Here is a 24,290-nt window from a genome sequence, read left to right as displayed (position 1 = left end):
TTGCCCCGCGCAGAACAAAACCCCCGCCGCACCAACAGACAACCCCTCCGCCCCACCTCACTCCCAAAAACAACCGCCGCCGCCGTTCCATCCTCCCTGCGAAACGCCGTCCCCTCACTCCGCCTCTAATTAATAAATTCGCTTTTAAAATAAAATCCCCGAGTTTTAATTTAATTAAATAATTCGCGTCGCTGCGCGCTACGCCGAGTTAATAATTCGTGTAGTGTTTGAGAATTCTATTGTTTTTCCACAATCGCTAGTATGCGAACAAAGCTTCAATTTTATCATTTTGGACAATGTGTGTGTATGTTGGGGCGGGGGAGGTTGATACGTCGACTGAAGCTGTAGCGGGGTGGAGGGTAGAAACACCGACTTTTCCGGCATTAATGCTATATATATATATCTCTGAAGTGGAGCCTCATGCATTGCATTTTCCAATTTGAATTGTTTAATAAGTGTAGATAGAGGGGCTTTTGTTCGCATAACCTACAACCAATTAGTTTTTGGCATAAAAGACTCTTCTCCCTTTCCCTTCGCAGTCATTCGCTCTAACTCGCTCTGTCTCTCTCTCTCTCTTTCGTTACCTGCGCTCATAATATCGGTCTCCCATTCAATCGAATTCCCCACACACATACATATTTGAATAAGTCCCTTATTAATCTATTCACAGCACACGTTCACAAAGCGAAATATATTTATATTGCAAATCCACAGTTCGGTTAGCCTCGTATTTATCCTAATTTAAATTCTCATATTTGTTATTTTCCCTTTTACCTTTTGAATCGCTTCTCCTGTCTACAACGTTATCTTCTGAAGACGAGTCCCTCCTGTTAACGGCATATTCATTTATCTATATAGATGATATACATAAGTAAACACTGGTCAGAGATTATTTGCTCAGAATTCGTAGGACATGGCAAATATAGCCAGTTATAGGTAAAGATATAACGTAATGGAATGTAAACAATTATTCCGTTGAAGCGGGGCTACATTTATATATATATATATATTTATCTATGTATATGGTATATATATACATACAGATATATATGCACACACATAACGAAACTCACTTCTCTAATAGGGAATGTACAGTCCAAATATTACAAACTATTAACAGAAATTGTAATATAATTTATACTAAGTATATAATGGTTAGTATTAATGTAAAGTGGAAACTTGCAATTGCGATATTTGCACGCGCCGCGTAGACTTTAATGTATTATAACTGCTTTAATTTTTAATAAAACAAAAAAAATACATATTATACAAAAATAATGTTATAGTGTAAATGAAAAATTGTTATTCTTTTTATTATTTTATTAACAATTGATGGAAATGAAGATTTTAATGATGTAAATAATGTTAATTGTTTTTTAATTGAAATTTTTAGGCTTAGCTAAATTCTAAAAGTGTATGACAAGTTTCTATTATATTATTATATAAACTAAGGTAGAATAACATTTGAACTATTTTAAATCACTAATAATTCTAACACGTGGCTTTAGTAATTCTAAAATGCTCATAATAAATGCGTACTATTTCTGAAGTTTTGAAATAGCATCAAATAATAGCAATTCCTAAATAAATACTCAATGGAATTGTACGTCTTATCTGTGTTGTCTTAGAAACATTGAATAATGACAGTAGCTTCAATGGCAACACAAGTTTTCGTTATATCTGCATGTAGTTTTTCAATAGCAACAAATAGTCGCAACAACGTTATGCAACAATGCGGAAGTATCGGCTATATATTTATTCATCCTTCAGCATTGAGATTGCACTGAAATAAATATATACTTTGTATTTAATTAAAATGCAATTATTCCGAAACCGCAGAGCAAAAAAAAACTGAGTCGGCGTGTGATTTACTCGCTGATGTAACAATGCATTATGTATGAACGATTTACTCATCGTTGTATTGATATAAATTTTAATATGAAGTAAAAAAAATATTTTTTTAACTAGTCCTTTAATAATTTACTATAATTTGTATAACAAAAAAGCTTATTTTAATAGCTATAACTGTAAGTCATAGTCATAGTACAGATTTTGTCATTAACATTAGCAAAAATAAATTTATTATTTGTATTTATAATATATATTAGTTTGTAGTAAAATGGAATGTGATTTCTTGGATGACTTGTAAAACGAAGCACGTTCATAATTTTGTAAAATATGTATGTAAAATCTTGAGATGGATAGAGAGTTGGTAATGGCGGAATCCAGTCAATGCGAGTCATTAGTCCTCGATTTGTTGGAGGAATCCCGACGAAAACGGCTTTATAAATCCTCGAATAAGTGATCACACAGGCTGATTAGTATGGAAACCGCGGCTTCGGTACGGTACGCTGATTGTTGCACACCGACGTCGTTACGATCGCAATTAAATTTACTTTCTGAGTCTACGACATACGACATCATTCAGTTCCGAAAATTACAGCTTCAGCATACCACCACCGTCCATACCAACGTGTTGATTCCGCGTTTCCGGTAATTCGATTAATACCGGGGATTTGTTTCAATTTAATTCGGAAACCGCATCGGCGGTCTCTGTCGGTTTACATCGCGGTGCAGTGTTAGTCCGAATATTGACGCAATACCAAACGATTAATTGGTGTTTCGGTTCATCATACTCGTACATTTTTTTCCACTCTTTCTTACTTCAAGAATATCTTGTGCGGTATACCTACCCCCCAGATAAACACATTAAGCAGCGTAAATACTGCCGGAGATCAAAGCGGATGAAAGCATCCCGGTTAAGCAGCGGGAGGAGTGTTTGACTAGAGATTGGAGAGTATATGCAAAGCAATATAAACACACTCTTGACCAGCAGGATTATCCTTCAGTCAAGGATGTAAACTCCCTTGATGATGCTTGCGTCGGGCCCTCATACACATATCTCATGCCGCTGCTGCCTCGGACCGATTCTGATTAATATTAGCTCGGTCACACGCGCGCCCTTTATCGGTAACTTTGGGCAATGGGTGATAGGGTGGTTTTTGGTGGAAGGGGGTAGGTGGAGAACGAATTAAACGATCCGAACCCTTCGTCGGTCGCCGCGGACAACAAATGTTTACTCTCATTTCGACCAAGCACTGGATATTATTATTACAAATTATCTGCCTCCTTTGATCTCCCAACTATTAATTAACATTGCCACAAACAAAATTGCGACCGGCCTCCCTACTTGCATACGTAAATACACTCTCTATGTCTGTTTGTATATCTAACGTTAATTCATTAATTTACCTTGTTGTAGTTTCATAACCATAGAAAAACGTATTACATTTCATTCTCGTAATTAGATTACATTTTTTTATATAATTCTCTACAATTTCTCCGATAGTCTGTTGTATTTGATTGTAGTATATTTATCTTCATTTTTATTCATTTGAAAATTAATAATACATTTGATATGTCACCTATATTTTATGAAATTATTTGTTTTTAAATGTATTTAGTAGTAAGTTTGAATGTTTCTTAATTCCTTCTGAAATTGTTATTGCGTTTGGAACCTTATTTTCTGTTGTTTTTATTAATTAATAGTCTTGAATGAAGATTTATAAATACAGACATTTTTAAGGGTCTCCAATTTTCTTTTTATCAAATAGTGTAGCAAATATAATGCTTTAAGAATATTTAATGAATTTATGTGTTTTTAAAAGTATTTAGTAGTAGTTTGTAGTAAGTTTGAATGTTTCTTTATTTCTTCTAAAACTTTTATTGAGTTTAATACCTTCAATATATTTTATATGTTGTCTTTCACATTGATTTTCATACTTTTTTATTTTGTTTATTAATTAATAGTCTTGAATGAAGATTTATAGCATTTTTATAGGTCTCTAATTTCATTCTAGTATTTTTTATCAAATAATGTAATTATATGAGCTTGAAGGATGTTTAGTCAAATTCAAAAATATTACTTGCTGCATTTTTTTGTTTTGGCTAAGTTTTCTGTGTGTTTCGTAATTTATATATTTATAAAGATTAGATGAAGAAACAATAAATTCGGTAAAGCTAATTAAATTCATTTCGTGCCGCGCGCGTTTCATATTTTAACCTTCGAAAAGGTTCGAATTTTGTTAAGGACTGAAGCAACAATCTCGTCGGCATGGCGCACGCATCATAAATTCATTATCGGAATGCGAATTTAATTAAATCTCCGTTATAGATTGCTTCACTCAGGAATTTTGGGTATTAATTCGACGTATAATTGAAACCGCCTCGAATATATTTTAATTATGAAACTTTGGAGAAGACCAGAACGGGAAGATACAAAAATTACAATCAACGCATAACAAGCCAGCCAACTAAATTACGGACAACAACAACAAGAAGAAAAACAACCAGCACAACTTCCCTACATTACATCCACTAATTACAATTAAGACTTAAATTAAACATTGTTAATGTTTAACCGTAATCTCAAATAATATTTTAGTTAAACATAGTAAACATAGAAAATGCAACTTTACTTTCAGCGAAGGTCCAATGATTTTTCCAAATACAAAATGTACAAAGTTCAAAGAAAATATATTTAAAAAAAAAATTAATTAAAAATATTTAATCTACTGAAGTTTCTTCTGCCATACTCAAAGAAAAAGTAAATTACATATAAGTTTAAACATTATTTAAGAATTAAAATGCAATTTTCAAAAAACTAATAAATTGACAACAAAAGTAATCAATATTTTTTTAGTTATTAAGATTTTTCTTAAATAAAGAACTAATAAAACGATGAATATGCATGTTAAGAAATATTAACCCTTTGTGGACGAGAGGCGACTTTCGGTCACCACAATGTTTCGCGCGGTAGGACTACAGATCTTAATTTTTCTAAAATTATATTCATAAAGGTGTAAATATAGAAAAATTATCGAAATATAACGTTTTTTAAGAAAATTTATATGTAAGATCATTTAATTGTACCATGTAAGACACTCGATATATTTGCAAAAATGCTACCTGACCCGGACATATATTAAACAAAATTTCAATTATACTTATCCTTGATCCAAGTATCTAAATTCCAGGATCGAATTTTAGGGTATTTTCAAAAATTTATTTCAAAATGCATTTGTAAACACTATAAAATATTGTGAAATGCGGTAAATTATGAAATTTTAGTAATGTGATTACGTAAAGGTAAATTGACGTTTTAAATTAGATATGTAATCAATAATGTGTATTATGTTGAAACAATACATTCATAGAAGGATGATATAAGAATCGTGTTATTGTCTTATTTCAGAAACTTGAGAGTAAAAATAATATACAAACATAATCAACAATTACGAAAAACTTACAAGATTGTTTGTTAAATAGTAAATATTATTATTCTTTTTATTAAAATCTTATATACAAAATATAAATCTCTAATCAATTAATAAAAAATAATAAAATTAAGTACACTTAAATACGTCGTCTGTTAATCACGGAAATTGATGGGGTTTCCTACAAAACAAGAGGGTATTATGAGTGTTATGGGAAGACAAATGTTAGTTCTACCTTGTTCTCAACATTTTGCACTGTAATCTCTTTCATGAGAGTGTCGTAGTCTTGGCCTTTCCGCCTGAGCTTGGCCACCGCAGATCCTGCAAATCGATGGGCTTCGGCCGGCAAAGCCCAGTGAGACACCGGTGAAATCAAGTCAGGATCTATTGTTCTAACATCAGTTTTTCCAGTTATCAAACTCACAATTATACCTACAACTATTACAGTGAATACGCCGATAGGAGTGATCCAATGGTAGGAAAGCCTGAATATCGGGAAAATATCAGATTCATTTGGATATACCTACAAGAAATGAGCGAATCAACTTTGTTTTTACTTCAAGATTATTTGCAATGTACTGGTTCCGTATAGTTCACGTTCACTCCGTATTTAGCTTCGCATTGATCTAAAGATACTGGAAGTTTGTGGGGTACAACTAAACCTGCAGCATATGCATACTGGCCACCAAACGACACCCATCCTGACATTAAAGCTCCAGCTAAGCCTCCGATGAGAGCACCTTTGTTATTAGCAAACGGCACCAGCATTCCTAAAGTGAAAACTCCGAACGTTGTTCCTGCTGCAATTGCGGACAAAGCTGTCGCCATCTAACTTAAACGAACAATCATTCGAATTACATTATGATAAGATCTGCAGACCAGATTGCAACGCACCGCCAGAACTCCACCCAGGTGTTCCACGATGAATAAGAAGCCAACTGCAACGATTCCCAAACTCAACACCATTATTTTCACTATAATCGATTCGACTCTCTCGGATAAATGCAGTCTCAAACAGGACTTGATGAAATCTTCTAAAAACACCATCGAAGTAGAATTTAAAATGACGGACAGCGAACTAAAGTGCGAACATAAATTAATGAAAATAATTTTAATAAGCGATTGATTAAATTTACCTCAAAGCAGCACCAAAGACTCCGGCAATGAAAAGACCGGATACACCTCGTAGATGTCCAACAGTTTCCATCACAAATAAAGGTAATAACTGATCATCATCTTTAATTCGCCCTGATGACAGAGGGTCGCAGTCGTAATAAGTTGCGTATATTAATAATCCACTATAGCAGCAGATCGTCAAAAATATCATTACGCCAATTGTGAATAATGCGATGGACCTATAAATTAAAATAAATAAAGAATTAAATTAGCGAAATATTTACATTTCGTTTATCATGAAAGCGGTATAAAAAAATATAAATACAAATTATATGATAATTAAAATGAAATAATTATTTTAACAGCTTCAAGGGGATTTACTTTTCTTACCGAAGATTAAATGTTCTATGTTTATTTTAAAAATTTAATTGCTATTTGTTTTTGCAAAAATAGTTTGCATTTATCGTATTTAAGCTAATTATTGTTGGTAATTAATCTCAAGGTTTTGTTATTTTCAAGTGCACTACGATAAATTGTTATGTAATGGGCACGTATTAATTATATAGTGAAAACAATCTGGAAATAGGATGACTTTACGAGCTAAACAGTTAAAATTTCATATTGATAAGTTCGAGACATGCAGAGCTATAAAAGATAATAAATATTCGCGCCGTGACTGTCGTAGCAGGGATCACGGCAACTTTGTTGCTGAAAGTTTTGCACGAAGCGAAATTCAATTTTATTTACGAACCATGAACTATTAAATTGTACTAAAGCCAATTGTGAGAGCCGGGTCTCGTTGGATGGACAGAGTAGGATGATAATTAATGCCTCAATCGTCGGGTCCATTTTTACATTGACCTTTCGATCTCGCAGGTAAATCGTTTTTTTGAGATGCATCCAAATAAAAGCCGATACTCCGGCCGATACATTCGACTTTCTAAACGCATAAAACTTACATCCGGGTTTGTTTTTCCGATGGCAAAGAGAGGTAACGCTGCACCATCGTTTGATTGACGGCATTGTAAGATGTCCAATAGACGAAACCGCCGATGATGACGCTGAACAAACTTTGCCTCTCGTATAAACTGGGATTCACGCTGCAACATTAAACGTTAAGTGTCTGCACTTTAAACGGCAATTACTTGTTGTTGAGATTACTTGAAAAATATCAGTCTTCCGCCTTGCTCGTTCCTGTTGAATATCTCAGTAACACCACCCACTGATATACTGCCCAGTATAACCACAACTACCACGGATATGAACATAACAATAATTTGCCAAGTGTCCGTCCAAACTACCGCTTTAAGTCCTCCCTGAAATATGCGAATAAATCATTAACTTTTAGCTCTTTCGCTGCTGCGCTTCAGAGAAACCACTTACCAAAACAGTGTAGAAGATACACACAATGCATACTATAGTACCAACCAAGTGTATATTAATACCGGACACTGTAGTAACATAAATAATAATTTAAAATTCATAAGAGTATTTGTTTAATCGAGTTACCTTGATTAAAAGCCAAAGATGGTACGTAAATGAGTATCGGCAGAAACATTACCTGTAATTTAAAACTAATTATGAAACCTAATAAATACTTAAACACTCCATCACCTCATCAATTAAGAACAGCGTGGAAGCCAAACTTCTGACCGACCTGCTGAATCTTAGCTCCAAATACTGAAAGTAAAAATAATGAATTAAGTTAAGGTCTGTGTAATTTGGATTTAATAAACCTCGTAAGAAGAATTAACTTGCAGCTTGCAGAATACTGGCAAGTACACGATGGCTATCACAATGCCGCTCAATAATACTGAAAAGCAGATCACCCAATATTGAGTTCCGAAGTTGTAAATCTCCGCCGGGGTGCCTAAAATTGTGACACCTGAAATATAACTGCGGGGCGAATTAAGCATTTCGTTCGTTACGGTTCCCTTCTTACCTAGCAATCAACGACATGGCAACAGGAAACGGTTTCATGTTTCCGCTTCCGGTTAGGTACTCCCGCAGCGTGGCTTCCTCTCCCGTTTTGCAGTAGCGACTTCTGCAGCCATAATATAATCCAGTCATCGCCGAGAGCAGCAGCATTGCCCCGAAGACGGAATAATCGACAACATCGAAATAATATTTTCTGCCCCCCAAACTTCCTCCGGTGACACTCGCGTCCATTATCTGCAAAAATGCATTAATTAACATTAATTTCTCAAAACACTATTCACTTTCGTAATTATTATACATCATTGTAAATTCGTCGCTCAGCATCCATTTTTTAGCTGTTTCTGTTAGAACAATTGTAATAGCAGGTGCTTTTATTGTGCACGATAAGAAAATTCAGTGATTACGACTCGCTCTAATGAGCTGACTAAAACCAACTAGCTTATAAACAAACACCGATCAAACAACCGTTTTAAATCGTTGCTTATATTTAGATTAAACTTTGATATTCAGTCAAGTCTTTAAACTACTTTATTAAACTCATTTTTGTAATTAATATAAATATAGTAAAACAAATTATTCGATTACTTTTAACACATTATAATTATTCTCTAATAAAACAAAAAATACATCTGACTCCATAATCGTAAAAAATAAAAACTGATGTAATTGGAACACAAGCTAAATCCTTATTGTAAATAAGTAGAAAAATGAACAACAACAATAAACATTGTTTTTAACGATGACAATCCTATTGAAACAAATGAAATATCAAAGTAAATTATTACAGTTCATATTAATTTGACAAGTAATGATATAAATAAATTCAAATATTAATTGAGTATATTTGGTTGCATAGGTGAACAAAGCACAAATATAGTTAATTACTAATTGCCAATTACCGTTAATTAAAGCAAATATCCTTCAATAGAAAATAATAAACCGTTTCCTATTAGATTTTATTTCCTCATTAGAAAAGCAATAATTAGTTGATTAAAATTAATGCAAATCACGATGCTCGTTAATTTTTCTTATCATTATGACTATATTAAAAACCATATTATTTATTGTTTAAACTTGTAAGTACGAATCAGATTTTATGTTTGTGCAATATCAAATGATTTTCAAATACTAGAGATAAATTAGTTGCGAAAATGTTTTGAAAATATAATGATTTTGCATAAATAAAAAACTGTATATAGATTTGGTAAGGACCTAGATTCAGCGCCACCTGTCGGCGATTGGATTTGGTTTGCGTGACAGCTAACGTCAGCTGCACTTGACGTTTTGGTTTGTTTGTTTGATTAAAAAGAAAAAAATAACTGAATTTTAAGATTTATCTAATCAATTGTATAGCGTGCCGCGATCTCTATTATCGTGTATTCGGTTGATTCACACGTGAAAGGAACTTGCCTTCATTTTGTGTATAAGTGCGGTGTTTATGAAAGGGTAATTATGGCAGAGCAGCTAACATCTCAGCAGCCTACACAAGATAGCACTTCTGCTACGACTACGCTCACACTAGATAGCACGGACTCGCATCAGGTAATGCCACAGTACAGAGAGCGAGCGGTGCGTTACGTAACCGCTGATAACACGTTGTTTGTAATTTTTCTGCTTTTTCACTAATCGCGGGTCGTAGGCATTTAGTAGATTTAGTATTGAGTCAGCATGAATGCAGTCAAGTTATTTAAGAAACCATTGCAATTATGCAGAATTGCAAAGGTGACTGAGTTGGTTAGATTCTCCAGCAATGCCACCAACATCCAACCACTGGAGGGCATCCGTATACTGGATATGAGCAGAATCGTAGCTGGTCCGTACTGCACCATGATCTTGGCAGATTTGGGTGCAGAAGTTATTAAAGTTGAAAGACCAGGCAGTGGAGATGAAGCCAGGAATTGGGGACCACCATTTGTAGGCAGTGAATCATGTTATTTCATCTCAGCCAATCGCAATAAAAAGAGTATGTGTGTGAACATTCAAACAGAGAAAGGCAGGGAAATCCTCTATAATTTAGCTCAGCACTCAGATGTGTTAGTGGAAAACTATGTTCCTGGTAAATTGGATCAGTTGAAGTTAGGTTATGAGCATTTCAAGGAAGTAGCGCCACAATTAATTTACTGCTCAATCAGTGGTTATGGTCCGGATGGTCCTTACAAAAATAAACCTGGATATGATGTTATTGCTGCCTCTATTGGTGGTCTCTTACACATCACTGGCCCAGAAAATGGTGAGCCAGCTAAAGTAGGTGTTGCTGTAACAGATCTAGCAACAGGTTTATATGCTCATGGAGCCATAATGGCTGCTTTATTAAAGAGAGCTAAAACTGGAAAAGGTCAAAAAATTGATTGTAATTTACTAAGTACTCAAGTGGCGAGCTTAATAAACATTGGCTCAAACTATCTGAATGCTGGAAAAGAGGCTACCAGATGGGGTACAGCCCATGAGAGTATTGTGCCATATGAAGCATTCCCAACAAAAGATGGGTATTTCACGATTGGAACAGGCTCAGATGCTCAATTTAAACATTTTTGTAAATTGATAGGACAAGAAGAACTGGGTACAAACCCTAAATATCTCACCAACAAAGATCGCGTGAAGAATCGGCAAGAATTAATTGCTCTTATCAAGAGCGTTATGATTGAACATCCAAATTCTTATTGGAGCAAATTATTTGATAAGGCTCAATTCCCGTGCGGACCAATAAACAATTTAGAAAATGTTTTCAACGATCCGCACATTAAGGAAATCGAATTAGTCAAGGAAATTGAACACCCGACTGCTGGTAAAATTAAATTAGTTGGACCACCGGTGAAATACAGCGACGGCGGAAATTTGGTGAAAATGCCTCCACCAACTCTCGGTCAACACACAGATGAAATCCTCGAAGAAGTTTTAAAATTCGATAAAAACGTCATTGCCCAATTGAAACAAGATAAAATCATTCAATAACATATTCTACTATACTTGCCATACACAACAATACTAACAACATTCTGATAATTGCTGTTTATTTTCTAATTATATAATTTTAATAAATATATATTTTTTATGAAATAACTCACGTGTTGTTTTCAATATGTAACTTATTAATAAAGTAGTTGTAAGTACGTATTTAAATTAAGCGAACTTTTTTTGTGCAAGTCATTATACACACGTTTATTTTTTGTTACAAAGAAATCTTGAATGCATAATATTAACATGAACCGACACTTCCACGACTTATTTAAATTAATACGCATGTAAGAATGCGTTGCATAGATTATTAATCGAAAAATTACTTACTTTAGTAACACTTTATCGGTTTCACACGTTGCACTACTTTTTATTTTCTATATTCACTAAGTGCATGATAAATGGATCTTTTAAGAATAGAGCAATTAAACGAAATTGCGTCGCCTTTATCCATGAGTAAATTGTACATAAAATTTTACGAGTTAAAATTAATAAGCGATAGTGGAGGAAAGCGTTGTTTGATTTCTTCGAAATAAGTTGAAACAATAAGTTTTCTCACAATTCAACGAATTTTTTTTTACTTGTTATACAGGTATAAACTCCTTGATTATTTATTCAATGTCTCAGATGTTAGGAATGTTCACTAATAAAGTTAACGTGAAAAACCGAATATGGTTCAAATCATTAAAAATATTTACTATTGTTTGCGTGTGTAATTAATGAATTGTTCGGTACTTTAATTGGAGAGCGAATGCCTATCAATTTAAGACGAGTACGCATTGGTTCAATTGCTTTGTTTATAAGTATGGAAATGATATCAAATAACTAATGTTATTATGTTACGTATTTCATTATTTACATTTAATTCAAGTTTGTAAAGATGCAATAACAAACATACTTAATACTGATTAGTACGTGAGCACTAATTTGCAGTGCACTGTTTTTTTGTTGTTGTTAAGTGTTGAATTTGCGTGTTGTAAAGGTGGATTGGAAACAAGTATTTTAAAGAAGAGAGTAAAAAAAAAGGAAACTTACACTTTCGTTCGACGTCAGCAAGAATTCGGTTCCGGTAAAAAGTATTCGTGTCGCTCGCAGTCGATCGAGACTGACCGCTCGTAATATTTAAGATGACTTAAGTAATGGTCTTATTTCTTTAAAGTATCTTGGACATCTGATAACAACGTGCGCGGCGATTTTCAATTTAATTGTAAACTCGTCGGAGACTCGGACTCCACTAAGCCATTGAAATTAATATTCATTGCGCGTGAAGTAATCGATCATTCTTCTTTTTTTTTGTACGAGTGTTTGAATGCTTATAGACACACACATAATCGCGCCGGATTTTTAAGTACATCGATTGTTTACTTTACGCGCTCGAAAAATTAGACACTTGCACACTTTGCACTTTTCATTAACACAGTTAATTGATTTCGAACTAATTGATCATTGCTTGTTTTTGTTTTGTTCTTTTTTTGTAGAGCGTCCCTACAGTTCAGTTGACTCTGAGGAAGCCGAGGACGGACAGGAAAGTACAATGGACTACGGAAACTATAGACAATGAACACATGGACAAAAAGAAATCTAAATGTAAAATATTTATGTTTCATATTATTGTTCGCAAACCCAGCTTTTAAACATCAATTATGTGCAGTAATTAAACAATCTCGATTAAATCTATTTGATTTCGACATAAACAAAAAATAATTTTAAGACATTACAAAAAATTTCTCTATGTAAGTAATATACATCCACATATGAATGCATACTTTAATCATCTAAAATCTCTTTTGAGAAAACTATTAATATTTTTGTTCTTACGTATTTTTCGGTTTGGAATAGACTATTTTCGTAGAAATCGAATAGAGCAAAGTTCATTTTTAAATTTAAATTCGAAAGTAAATGAAAATATCTATATATTTATATTTCTGAAGAATTATGTTTGCAAAATTTCTCATTGTTGATATTCTCATAACAATTGCTTAAACGATTCTTTTCAGATGGATTTAATGTAATAAAGAGACTGTAGTCTCTTAGAAAGTTTTTAATACACACCTTGAATGAAACAACAACGAAAAAATAAACACGTTTTACTTTAACTTCACCTGTTATAAATATGACAAAAATGTGGTCGAAGTAAACTTTTGAAATTGAATTAAATCGATGATTGGCCTTCGGTTATCTATCTTCTAATATAGATAAATGTGCCCGACAGTCAATAACTGATTACTAACCTGTGCCAAATTTGTTATCAAATACTACATCAAACTCTCAAAAATTGATGTAATCGTTTACGTAGCAAAATATTAAAATATGTTACATAATTCAATTTTCTGGAATAGTATTATAATGGAATGTTTATAATTAAATAATTATACATTTAAAAAATATCACTCTCGCCAATAATTATTTAGAAGAAAACTTTCTAAAAGTTGATAATATAGAAACTTACAATACTTTGAATTTGTTAAATATTTGGCATGGAGTAATCAGAATAGAATTGTCGAATATTTGTTTAATATTACTTTTTGCGGTAAAGACTTATTGTTTATTTCTTTTTTAGGTTGTTGCATTTACAAGAAACCGAAAGCTTTTGATGAGAGCAGTTCGGACAGCAGTGATGATGAGTGCGATCATTGTCAGGGACATGTAGAGAAAAAGCACCAGCATCAAAGCTCTGCTTGCGAGGAACGCAGTGAAAGTGCTTCAGAAACCGTTCAAATTCCTGTAGAAAACGCGGATCCACCAGATGAGAATCTGCCGCACGATGAAGAACCTCCTAATCCTTAATCCAATTTTATCCTTTCCAAGTATTTTAAATATTTTTCGATGTGATACGATTCCATTGCCATAAGTATATACATTTAAAGCTTTCTTTTTTATTATAAAAATCTATCCCACAATTAATTAAGGATTATTATAGAGAGCGTATTGCTTTATTTGAATGTGTAAAATTACAAATAAAGTAAAATATTTATGACTAGAAACTATTCACAAAGTGTATAAATAAAATTAAGCCAACTTAATCAAAAATAATAATAAATGTGAGAAATAAATAGATATTTGAAGATTCACATCGATGTATAAAAAAAAAATGTTCACTCTTAAAACTAATAATAATTCTTACGTATATATCATCTATACAACAATTTATAAATCTCTTCAGAACGAATAAATAAAGAAACGGAGACCCTGTTCTTTTTTTTATACATTCACGATTGCTTTAAAATTGAATTCGTTACTATCTAATTAAAAATGTACTGTTATTATCATTGATTCTGTCTGTTCGGCATCGGAGGCACATCCGGTTTTTTAACCTTTCGCACTTCTATTCCCTTTGGTAATTGAGACTCCTCCAATCCTAACTCTTTGACTTTTGACCTGGACCTCCAAATCTTTACTTCGAAATCGTCAGAAGTCGTTACGAGCATTTCAGGATCCTTTGGATTGAAAGCAACGGAATTCACGACGTCCGTATGTGGAAACTTGGCTAAACAACAACCGTAATGCCTGTCCCAGAGATATCCGTGTTTATCTTCCGCCCCGCTTCAAATTAGATCGTTAATTAATTCTTGATCAAAAATACTAAGTTATTCATTTACCTAGCCACATACTCCTTACAGACGTCCAGGAAAATGAAAAAGCATTCGTTGTTGGGTGTGTAGGCTTTGTGGGCGCGAAGCATTTTACCAACTTCTTTGAGCGTAACCAAATCTATGACGTGTATGTCAATTTCTTGAGCGATGGGCGGTGGATCCAGCGGATGGGTTATCACGTAACCCACAGGCCAAGGTCTGCTGTTTACATATAAATATCTAAAAAATATTACATGTGTGGCTTAATTATCTCGTTTCAGATGAACTAAACTACCTGTGATCTGGACTAAGTCCCATACCAATAATGTGACCATGCAAATCAATGACATGGTCAACCTTATCGAACTTGTCGCATACTGCGTCATAATCGAGCCAGTTCGGTTCAGATGGAGGCGATGCAGACCTTAACTTCTCCCTTAATACCAGCCTCTCCCTAAGCGAGAGGCCCGGATCTATGCGTTTCGGAAAAGGGAACGGCTTGATTCTCTTAAAACCTTCAATAAAAATAAAATTCTAGATTGTATAGAAACCAACATACTATGTTTGTTTTTGAACATGCACGAAGGTCGTTGCAATGAAATAACAATTAAAGTATTCCAATTGTTTTCGATACAGTTTATTACTTACCAATTTGATGTGGGGTGTACGTTTTATAACCCGTTGTAAAAATCAAATATTTGTCGTTGCTAACAATAGGTTCTCCTTCCACCTGTGAGTAGTCTGATAAATCTATGCTGCTCCTCTCATCGAAGTCACTGTCTGTATCAGAGTCGGACATACTAATGGCTTCAGCCATTCTATATTCAGCGCTATAAGTTATAGGAACTTCGTAGTCAGGATCGACGGCCTTCGAAGAAGCTGCCACGTTTTGCACAACAGAACTACTACTTGACATCGCTAAATTGTCGATGTCTCTGTGACTTACGGGATTCCCCTTTTCAACTCCCACACTCTTATCCTTTTTAACGTCATTGTCATTTTCACAAGTCTCTTTCTCATCGACCAATTCCGAATTTGGTAAGCAATTAGCTATCATTATTGCCCTAATCGAACTAGCATTCCTATTATAAAATCTATACAGATTTTTAATAACTGGAACATGTTCAGATTCGACTTCCTGACATGCTTTGTTGAGACGTAGCATGGATGTACTCACCAAGTGAGCCAACCAACGTAAATCTCCAGATAAAAGATGTATATCACTGTACCAAGTACCAAATATATCGTAAGGCTTGCTTCCAACGCGACATTGTAGTTCAAAATCTATAGGAAAATCAAACAATCTCAATTAAAAACCTAATATATAACTTAGCTAATGGGAAATACAACCTGGGATGCTGAATACAGCGATCTCTCCGGAAGTACTGTGTGGCGTTCCGAAATGGACACCGGAAACTAACAGGAGAGAATCCGACTCGTTGAACTGCGAGTATTGGGTGTACTTCCAAGAAAACCATTTCATGTCATGGCTAAACTTGATTTTTGCTGGATATTTGGAATCCCAGAGCTGCAAATATGCTTATACTTAATTGCAGTCAATTAATTTACATTTCATTGACGCAAGGTCTTAACTCGAAACACTTAAAGTAAATAGAAATCAATCTAATTACGGTAAGCATTAAGGTCATATTTGTAAAGGAAATACACATAAAATGGACTTACATGGACCCAGCCGTCTTTGGAACAAGTTGCGAAATATTTTCCGTTATGTGAAAAACTGACGTGCAGCACTTCGTTCAAATGATCAGTCAAGTTTTCTGTTTGTATTAATGGAACATTGTAATAAAGTCTCTTGAATTCCTCATACCAGTTTTTACCTACAAATAGGAAAAACATAATTAACTTAAATACACACATATATCATTTAAATAAATCAAAGCTTCTTTGTTCATTTTACACTTTAATAAACAAGAGAATAGTTGATAAACATATTTAAATATATATTTCATTAAATACACAAAGATTACCTCATTTCTACTTATTATACAAAAATATTACACATCTATCAAAACCTTACATAAATTCCAAAACTTGAAAGGATGGTCATATATGGAATACGTTGTGAAGTAAACAGACATATTATCTTACACCTTATCGTATTAATTAACGTTCAATTTTAAACCATTGTTAATAATGTTGAACTTTGCTTCAACAGATAGAATTGATTTTCTTATTTCGAGCGGAAATTCCTTATAGCGTAACATATACAAAGTAAAAATAGATACCAAATGGAATAATATAAAAATACAGCGCATATTTGGAAACGACCTACGCTGCGGGAAAAGAAAAGAATGGAAACAATTGGAAAGGTTATCCATTCCAATTGTTTTCATTACATACACACCTGGTATTAACGCAACATTTGATTCAACTTTGAAGTTCCTGTAGAATAGATACTTCCAGAGGTACTCGACACGACTTATTTCATACCAATTCCTACACACACAACTCACTTTCACCACGTTCTTATAATCTAACCGTTTGAACACTTCTAATAGGACAGGTATGGGCAGGAAAGCCCATTGATAATTGTCCATCTTTCAACTTTGTTGTTTACTGGATGCACCTCAGCTAACTCTTCCAATCCACAACTAGTAGCATAACCAAACGTCAAGCGTCTGACAGTGATTAATCCCTACTAACCAGCTGTTCAATGTTATTTCTTCTCTACCAGCCTGAAGTCAGTCCACGGTTATTTATTTGTTTATATAATATATTTATTCGATGACTAACCAAAACTAAGCTCATTGTCCATGACAAATATAATTTGTATAAATTAATAAAGTAGATAATTTACTTAATAATTATTTAAATTATACTAATAATAAATAAACTAATATCCGTACATTTATGTATGTATATTCACGTACAAAATTTTATTGGGTATTTCCAAATAAATAAAACTATAAAAGAAAAATTATTAGTTTTTTTTTAATATTATTTATTATATTTTATAAATTTAATGAATTAATTTTTAAACTATGATTTTTTCTTATAATTTCTGTAGAATAAATTATTGAAATATAAAGTATTTTCGTAAATATTTTAAATATAATATTAACTTCTTTAGTGTACAAAAAAATTTGTAGGTTAGTACTTATGCAACTTGACCGTTATAACTTATGTACTTGCTTCGGCAATACATATACTAAAATTGGAACGATACAGAGAAGATTAGCATGGCCCCTGCGCAAGGATGACACGCAAAATCGTGAAGCGTTCCACATTTTTTGGCAAATTCAGTTTCAATTTAATAATATTGTCAATATATCAACTTTTTTTTATTTAAAAAAATAATACAAAAGTTTTTGAAATTGAAATATTATAACAATTATATTATTTAATAAAATGGTACTAAAAGTTATATATGTAAATTTGTATCGTAACTGTTACTAAATGTCCTTAATGTTATCAATCTGAAGTAGTATTTTCTACTTACTTTTTTTTATCTAAAGAAGCCGCACCTTGTGTAAATAACTAATCTTTATCACACATTTGTTTAACTTGATTTTAAGTAGTTTCCTCACAAATATAGTACTGAATTTCTTAAGTTTAAGTATTTTATATAAGGGTTGTAATCATTTAATTTGAAACAATTTCTTAAGTGAAGTTAGTCGAAAGTGGATTCGACTAGTCAAAAGTGGTCAAAAGGAATGACAGTAGAGTACAGTTCATAATCATGGCGTTCAATTTTCCAGCGTTTTCATATATTATCGCCCTAATTGTGGACGCTTTTCTCATTTTCTTCTCGCTGTTTCATGTGATAGCCTTTGACGAATTGAAAACCGATTACAAGAATCCAATAGATCAATGTAACAGCCTTAACCCAGTAAGTGCCACCCAAGCAATGAATCATATTTACATCTAGTTATATCGCACAGACAGATGCACGACTTTAGTCGAAATGTATTTGCGTTTAAATTCCTATTTTCTGTTTTAGCTCGTACTCCCTGAGTACGTCCTGCATTTAATCTTCAACATTTTATTTGTGGCTGCCGGAGAATGGGTCTCTATTTTAATCAATATACCATTGATAGCCTATCACATAAACAGATACAGAACAAGGCCTGTGATGAGTGGCCCTGGACTCTATGATCCTACAAGTATAATGAATGCAGACACCTTAACCAGGTGCCAACGAGAGGGATGGATCAAGCTTGCATTTTATTTATTATCATTTTTCTATTACCTCTACGGGTATGTAATTGCTTTAGAAAATGCCCATGTGAACCCAGAGCATGTAACATGATTTTGTGTTTACTCCCCAAGTGCTCTTAACTTGTACATAGTTTATTCATGCAAATTAAATTCAAAGCAAAAACTTTCTTGTTTGCAATGTTGATGACAATATTTTAATGCTTTATATTACACACAGCAGTGTAATGGAATGCCAATGCTGTGGAATAAGAGTATTGGCTTTCGCACATTTTTAAGTTAGTCAAATGGATGATTTAATTGATTCCCTTAATTATTACTTGATTCCACATTAATTTTAATACTGATAGATATTTACATTAAACACGAGTTTAATTTATGAGCGTTGTTCCATCATTTATACTATATTTTTTTTTAAATGAGAGTAAGAACCGAAACCCTAATCTATGAAAATCTGTTCCAGAATGATTTATAGTCTGATATCTTCGTGAAGGCCAAAATGTACGTACAAGAATAATCAATCGAGGCGATTTTTTATTTTCATTAGTTTTAATTGTCACTTTAGTGTATTAGCTGCGAACAAATAAAAGACTAAAATACACCAGGGTTTTCGGTTCTTACTGTTGCGCACAAAAAGACCGAAAAACGACCATCTTTCGCGTTTTTTTGTGAGTTAATATTAGGAACTGATTGCCCATGGAAGACAGTCGTTAATGTTAATCAATTCATTACAGTAAAATATTGTTTCTGTTCCATATACACTATTAGATCATTAAAAATATTATTTATTTATTCTGTAATAATTATTTTGGTATTTTTTTTTACCTATTTTACTGGTTCATTTGTTAAATATATTTACATACTCTTCATTATACAATGTTATATAATTATGTAAATAAAACTTGATTCACCACATATATTTATTTTAATAAATCCTTTACCTTAATAATTCATTGTACTAGTAACAAATTTTTATAAAAATACATTAGTAAGTTTTAAATAGTTTTTATTCTTGATTATTTACATTATTTATTAACAATTCTTTAACATGCTTAGGAATCCTAATTTTCTTCCTACTTCTTTTCTCAACCTTTCCATCCTCCACTTTATTAATAGATTCATCAACTTTGGTAGGATTTTGCTTCTTTTTGCAAGACAGTGGATTGGGACCTTTCAATTTCCTCTTCTTAGGTTTATCAGCACCTTCAACAAGTAATCCCTTCTGTTTTTTCATCAAATCAATATTTGTTTTCTGTGCTTGAACTACAGCATTAGATTGTTTTTGTGTTGCCTTTTCTGATGCATGTGATGGTGGTAACAAAATAGGTGTTTTCATGTTTAGATAAATTACAGGAACACCTGGTAATCTCTGTAACCTCTTCTGCAAGTCCTTATCCTGTGTTGCAATTATATAATGTTGAGGATTCTTCTTTTTAACCATTGATAAGAAACATTTATCACCAGGAATTGCCTTTCCTTCATGTCCACATTTGTGCAAAGCATATTGCTTTTGAATTACTTTTGCACCACCAACTTGTTTCCCCAGTTCCTCAGTTTCAATCAGTGCACAGTATGTGGTGAGAAATTTCACCTCATCATGTAAGTATCTTGGTATATCATTGGCAATGTTAATGTGGTTCTGAAATAAAATTAGGATTAATTGGTTTTGTAAAGCAAATGCATGTTAACTTACTTCCAATGCAGCATAACAGAAAGTACCATCAACCAAAACTTGGTAAGGCGTTTTAAAACCAAAACTATTTTTGTAGAAACTTAAAAACTTACTAACTTTCTTGTACCTTCTGATCTTCATATTTTAGTATAAAGTAAACTTCTGTTTTTAAAATTTAACAAAATATAACCTAAAAATAAATTAGAACATCTCGCTACAATTTCTCACAAAAATAAATACTACCAACTAAAATTGCTTCAATAATTCGTTTTGTCTACGTTAGCAGCACTGGATCATTCAAAAATTTAAAATCATGTTGTGTTTAAAGATACATAAATGCTTGATTTTCCTCCTTCTTCCAATGTTTGATTTTCATTTAATAAGAATTCGTAAAGTGAGTCACAATATATTAATTACATAATTGTATAAATATACAGAAGAGGATATAAATGATAAAAATAAGTTTAATGTTTATGAATTTTTATTTTATTATTTAAGATAATATATACTTTAATATAGGATCACACTGTGTATACACAGAATCAAACTACTAAATACAATAAATATTTTACATGTTTTACCATAATATTTGCGCGTTTTATACGCTTAATTAATTTTTAATTTAACTCATTAAATATTAATCAATTTGTAACACTAATTTGTAAAAACTTAATTTAAGTATAGGACGATTAGGACCCGTTGTTATAATATATAAATTATCATCAATCTACATTATTCATATATAATATATATTTACAATTTTTTTCTGTTACATTTACATTATTTTTTTGTTCTTGTAATCGAAATAAAACTAAAATAAGGAAACAAACAAAAAAAAAATAACAAATCAACAAATAAATAATTGCACTAAAGAATGAAAAAAACAAATAAAAAAACGTAATTTAAAAGGAAAATTAATTATTTGGCAGTCTTTCATGTTGTATTGTCAGTAATATATAAACCTTAAAAAGGAAACATAAATTACAATTGGTTACTTATGTCCATTTTCTTTTTGATTTCGAAAATTTATCTAATAAATGAGCACCTTTGATTATCTACAAACTAACTTTAGACACAAATTAAAGCTTTGCCTAATCAAAACGTGTAACCAAAAAATTTTAGCATTTTCGTTTCATCTTTTTCATTTCTTTTTGGTTTCCAGACTAATGATATGTCAAAACTAAAATTAGTTACAATTAAATCACAATTGAAATTCTATTTTGATGCACTGGTCTATTTCGTTTAATATATATTTTTTTTATTACGTCTTGTTGCACTAGTTGGAAGAAAAATAAGATTAGTTTCTTTTTGGCCCCAAAAAATCTAACATAAGCTGCTTTAGTAGAGGTGCATCAAAATTAGTAGAAAACATAACTTAAACCTCGGATTCTTCTTTGATGTTGTTGCAATATTTCTCAGCCATAACGTTGAGCACCTGCTCAAATTTGCTGTGCCTATCGTATGACATTGCGTAAGCGCCGCGGCTTCCCCAGAGGAATTTCAAATGGAATTCGGTTTTAAACATATCAGTTGCAATCTCATCTAACCTGGCTTCAGCTAAAACTATATCCGCGTTCCTCTGGAAGGTTTGACTTAAATTTACAAATTTTCGTGCGGAATCCATGTGAGCCAGCAAAGTGCTGAGGCCGAAGTCTTGGGTGTTCGTTTCCCACAGACCCAAGCAGTTTACGGCCAAACTGTTTTGATCAAATGATGGTGTTATAAAATCGTCCAAATTGCGCTCCAATAGGAGTATAAAAGGCAGCAAATGTGGAATCGTTGTATTTGGAGCTTGCGGATTTGAGCAACTATTCATATTTTTTAAAGTCGGACGTAATTTCGCTTCAAAGTTAAACGCTGAATCGGTGTATTTTTGTCGCAGTTTGTGCCACGTGGTATCCAATTTTTGTATCTGAAAAGAAATGTAAAATAAGAAATGCATGTTTAAAAGAAAATTGTTGAAAGGTTTACCTGCGGCAAGCAAAGTCCTAACATAATACCACAGAATCCGTACAAATTACCGAGAGCAGCTTTTGTGTCGATTGCAATTTCGATCCATTTATTTAAGGTCTCTGCTCGGTCGTCTTCATCGTAACACGTTAAAATAGTTATGGCTACTAAAAGTTTTAAGCACTCCGTTCTAAAATATGATAGTTAATATAATTTAGAGCATTATGAACGATTATTACCTTTCAATTAAATCTAATCGGAATTGATGACCGTGGGGTAAAGTGCAAAGCTCGAGACCGTTACCGAGTTTCGATTGCGGCCTACTCTTGTCCATCCCCAATATTTCCAAATCAACTTTTGTAAGATGAGTCGCCAGTATTCTAGAACCGGCCTCCTTCAACGTTATTTTAATTCCCCTGAGCGCTTGTCCATCTAACGGTTTATTTTCACTAACAGGCAGTAAAATCGTTTGAAAATTTTCCAGATCAAATTGCGTGGATAGATCGAGTTCAGGTTGCGGCATTTGCATCAGCTTTTCCTCGGCCGCAACGTAATCAAAGTCGTGATTCTTCAGTGTGGATGTCGACTCAGATGCTGACATGTTGTAACGTGGATTTTTAATCACCACACCCGAACGATGCGGTGGTTCAACAGGATCACTGCTGACAGTTGAATCCCCTGAGCCATTTCCGGAGTCGGAACCGGATGTGTGGTATGATGTAACTCTTTGTAGAGGATCTAAATCGGAATCTTTGCTGTTGTAGGGAATGCGAGATGGTTTAGGTGGTGGTGATTCGGGCAGATTTTCGTCTTCGGAATTATCGCTAAGCACCCGGTTTAATTTAGAGTTGCGGCCGAGTGTAACGCTGCTCGGGGAAATTGAGAGTCGAGCACAGGAGTTTCGGGGCAAGGATTGCGATGAAAATTTAGAACATTCGTTCCCGGTGGAGCGAGTCATTAGAGGGGATTGTATGACCCCATCGGCACTGTTACATTTCTCCTGTGCCATTCTATTCACTTCCGCCGGAGTCAGAGATTGAGAGCGTTGCTTCTTGGATGGTAGTCTAGGAGGCGCATCTTTGGAATTTCTGTTCGGAGAAGCTGGCTTACAGATTTGCATCGGGTAACGGAAGGAGCTGTTGCCCATAGGAGTTGTAGCCGGTGAAGACATGCGACTTTGGTACATCGATGATGGATATTTAGTTGCGTAGAAGGATAACGGATACATCCTGTTGACGGGCGTCTGTATCCTAGCCCCGGATAGGACAGTTATCGGACGTCCAGAACCCACATAGGAAGTGATCAAATCGGGAACCGTGTCGAAAGGATCATCCTCGAATTGATATTGGACCCGTTCGTAAACGGTGTCCGGCTGCAAAATTTGCCGGCTGATCACAAAGTGCAGAGCTTGCTGGTTCCGTCGACAGGTGAGCACGTAATTTCCTGGTTGCGAGGTACAATCTCTCACGAGAAACGATCCATCATCCCTAACAATTTCTTCCGCTCTAATCCTCGGAATAGCTCCGTGATACCAGGCGTGCGATCGCAAATCTCTTCCATCCAGCGACAGTTCCCATTCCAACGCTTTCTTCAGAGCAACCACGTCCATCGAGGGGTCCGCGCACGGCTCCTGTA

The 24,290-nt window shown here is 33.6% G+C and overlaps 7 protein-coding genes across 15 annotated transcripts in view; 3 read left to right on the top strand and 4 right to left on the bottom strand.

Moving 5' to 3' along the window:
- Positions 1–5,374: 5,374 nt before the first annotated feature.
- On the bottom strand, positions 5,375–12,752 carry LOC108565437 (sodium-coupled monocarboxylate transporter 1). Of its 3 annotated transcripts, none has more exons than XM_017924892.1 (13): positions 12,321–12,752; positions 8,335–8,564; positions 8,129–8,288; positions 8,007–8,072; positions 7,902–7,953; positions 7,776–7,843; positions 7,554–7,708; positions 7,352–7,492; positions 6,413–6,631; positions 6,171–6,354; positions 5,856–6,104; positions 5,512–5,799; positions 5,375–5,457 (listed from the first exon to the last, which is right to left on the bottom strand). In XM_017924892.1, exons 2-13 carry the CDS (start codon positions 8,559–8,561, stop codon positions 5,416–5,418), a joined length of 1,851 nt encoding a protein of 616 aa, XP_017780381.1. In that variant the 5' UTR covers positions 8,562–8,564; positions 12,321–12,752; the 3' UTR covers positions 5,375–5,415. The 3 variants fall into 3 exon arrangements, with proteins under 3 accessions (XP_017780381.1, XP_017780380.1, XP_017780382.1); XM_017924891.1 differs by lacking the exon at positions 12,321–12,752 and adding an exon at positions 8,629–8,724; XM_017924893.1 differs by lacking the exons at positions 5,375–5,457; positions 12,321–12,752 and adding an exon at positions 8,629–8,726 and having other exon boundaries at positions 5,560–5,660; positions 5,713–5,799.
- Positions 9,579–14,272, top strand: LOC108565439 (type 1 phosphatases regulator ypi1). The gene is made up of 3 exons (XM_017924895.1): positions 9,579–9,872; positions 12,764–12,872; positions 13,846–14,272. Exons 1-3 carry the CDS (start codon positions 9,783–9,785, stop codon positions 14,070–14,072), a joined length of 426 nt encoding a protein of 141 aa, XP_017780384.1. The 5' UTR covers positions 9,579–9,782; the 3' UTR covers positions 14,073–14,272.
- Positions 9,879–11,333, top strand: LOC108565438 (succinate--hydroxymethylglutarate CoA-transferase). The gene has a single exon (XM_017924894.1). The coding sequence runs from the start codon at positions 9,999–10,001 to the stop codon at positions 11,280–11,282; it is 1,284 nt and encodes a 427-aa protein (XP_017780383.1). The 5' UTR covers positions 9,879–9,998; the 3' UTR covers positions 11,283–11,333.
- Positions 14,273–14,478: 206 nt separating the features above from the next.
- LOC108565430 (F-box/WD repeat-containing protein 5) lies at positions 14,479–17,532 on the bottom strand. Its single transcript, XM_017924876.1, has 7 exons — positions 17,223–17,532; positions 16,541–16,695; positions 16,208–16,385; positions 15,506–16,141; positions 15,153–15,372; positions 14,885–15,097; positions 14,479–14,828 (listed from the first exon to the last, which is right to left on the bottom strand). The coding sequence occupies exons 1-7, from the start codon at positions 17,413–17,415 to the stop codon at positions 14,552–14,554; spliced, it is 1,872 nt and encodes a 623-aa protein (XP_017780365.1). The 5' UTR covers positions 17,416–17,532; the 3' UTR covers positions 14,479–14,551.
- A 950-nt stretch (positions 17,533–18,482) lies between these two features.
- On the top strand, positions 18,483–19,819 carry LOC108565431 (protein cornichon). Of its 2 annotated transcripts, XM_017924878.1 has the most exons (3): positions 18,485–18,707; positions 18,819–19,075; positions 19,497–19,819. In XM_017924878.1, the coding sequence occupies exons 1-3, from the start codon at positions 18,558–18,560 to the stop codon at positions 19,522–19,524; spliced, it is 435 nt and encodes a 144-aa protein (XP_017780367.1). In that variant the 5' UTR covers positions 18,485–18,557; the 3' UTR covers positions 19,525–19,819. The 2 variants fall into 2 exon arrangements, with proteins under 2 accessions (XP_017780366.1, XP_017780367.1); XM_017924877.1 differs by lacking the exon at positions 19,497–19,819 and having other exon boundaries at positions 18,483–18,707; positions 18,819–19,490.
- A 226-nt stretch (positions 19,820–20,045) lies between these two features.
- Positions 20,046–20,904, bottom strand: LOC108565432 (rRNA-processing protein UTP23 homolog; the record flags this gene model as incomplete). The annotated part of the gene is made up of 2 exons (XM_017924880.1): positions 20,727–20,904; positions 20,046–20,672 (listed from the first exon to the last, which is right to left on the bottom strand). Coding segments are annotated over exons 1-2 (747 nt in total), but the record flags the coding sequence as incomplete, so codon positions are not given.
- Positions 20,905–21,609: 705 nt separating this feature from the next.
- The window catches only part of LOC108565435 (breast cancer anti-estrogen resistance protein 3), a 36,997-nt gene continuing 34,316 nt past the window's right edge, over positions 21,610–24,290 (bottom strand). For 4 of the 6 annotated variants that reach the window (XM_017924885.1, XM_017924886.1, XM_017924889.1 and 1 more), the window contains 3 exons: positions 22,895–24,285; positions 22,677–22,845; positions 21,611–22,617 (listed from right to left, as the gene is read on the bottom strand). In XM_017924885.1, the coding sequence (XP_017780374.1) occupies positions 22,081–22,617; positions 22,677–22,845; positions 22,895–24,285 (2,097 nt within the window). In that variant the 3' untranslated portion in view covers positions 21,611–22,080. Of the gene's footprint in view, positions 22,618–22,676; positions 22,846–22,894; positions 24,286–24,290 lie in introns of all 6 variants that reach the window. The other 2 variants (XM_017924884.1, XM_017924883.1) reach the window with 1 other exon arrangement.

The sequence above is a fragment of the Nicrophorus vespilloides genome, unplaced genomic scaffold, assembly GCF_001412225.1.
Source record: "Nicrophorus vespilloides isolate i.1.1-1 unplaced genomic scaffold, Nicve_v1.0, whole genome shotgun sequence".
NCBI classification, from domain to species: Eukaryota; Metazoa; Arthropoda; class Insecta; order Coleoptera; family Silphidae; genus Nicrophorus; species Nicrophorus vespilloides.
This window is presented reverse-complemented; position numbering and strand designations above follow the sequence as displayed.

What these genes read in the sequence shown, in the direction of transcription:
- LOC108565437 (XM_017924891.1), bottom strand. Translation starts at nt 8,658, where the DNA reads ATGGATGCTGAGCGACGAATTTACAATGAT. An exon ending in TCGGAAAAACAAACCCGGAT is followed by an intron (nt 6,632 to 7,351) that starts GTAAGTTTTATG and finishes TTTAATTTATAG; the next exon opens with GTCCATCGCATTATTCACAA. An exon ending in TGCAAAATGTTGAGAACAAG is followed by an intron (nt 5,458 to 5,511) that starts GTAGAACTAACA and finishes CTTGTTTTGTAG; the next exon opens with GAAACCCCATCAATTTCCGT.
- LOC108565439 (XM_017924895.1), top strand. Translation starts at nt 9,783, where the DNA reads ATGGCAGAGCAGCTAACATCTCAGCAGCCTACACAAGATAGCACTTCT. An exon ending in ATAGCACGGACTCGCATCAG is followed by an intron (nt 9,873 to 12,763) that starts GTAATGCCACAG and finishes CTTTTTTTGTAG; the next exon opens with AGCGTCCCTACAGTTCAGTT. An exon ending in GGACAAAAAGAAATCTAAAT is followed by an intron (nt 12,873 to 13,845) that starts GTAAAATATTTA and finishes TTTCTTTTTTAG; the next exon opens with GTTGTTGCATTTACAAGAAA.
- LOC108565438 (XM_017924894.1), top strand. Translation starts at nt 9,999, where the DNA reads ATGAATGCAGTCAAGTTATTTAAGAAACCATTGCAATTATGCAGAATT.
- LOC108565430 (XM_017924876.1), bottom strand. Translation starts at nt 17,415, where the DNA reads ATGGACAATTATCAATGGGCTTTCCTGCCCATACCTGTCCTATTAGAA. An exon ending in CGCTGTATTCAGCATCCCAG is followed by an intron (nt 16,142 to 16,207) that starts GTTGTATTTCCC and finishes ATTTTCCTATAG; the next exon opens with ATTTTGAACTACAATGTCGC. An exon ending in GGACTTAGTCCAGATCACAG is followed by an intron (nt 15,098 to 15,152) that starts GTAGTTTAGTTC and finishes AATATTTTTTAG; the next exon opens with ATATTTATATGTAAACAGCA.
- LOC108565431 (XM_017924877.1), top strand. Translation starts at nt 18,558, where the DNA reads ATGGCGTTCAATTTTCCAGCGTTTTCATATATTATCGCCCTAATTGTG. An exon ending in AATGTAACAGCCTTAACCCA is followed by an intron (nt 18,708 to 18,818) that starts GTAAGTGCCACC and finishes TTTCTGTTTTAG; the next exon opens with CTCGTACTCCCTGAGTACGT.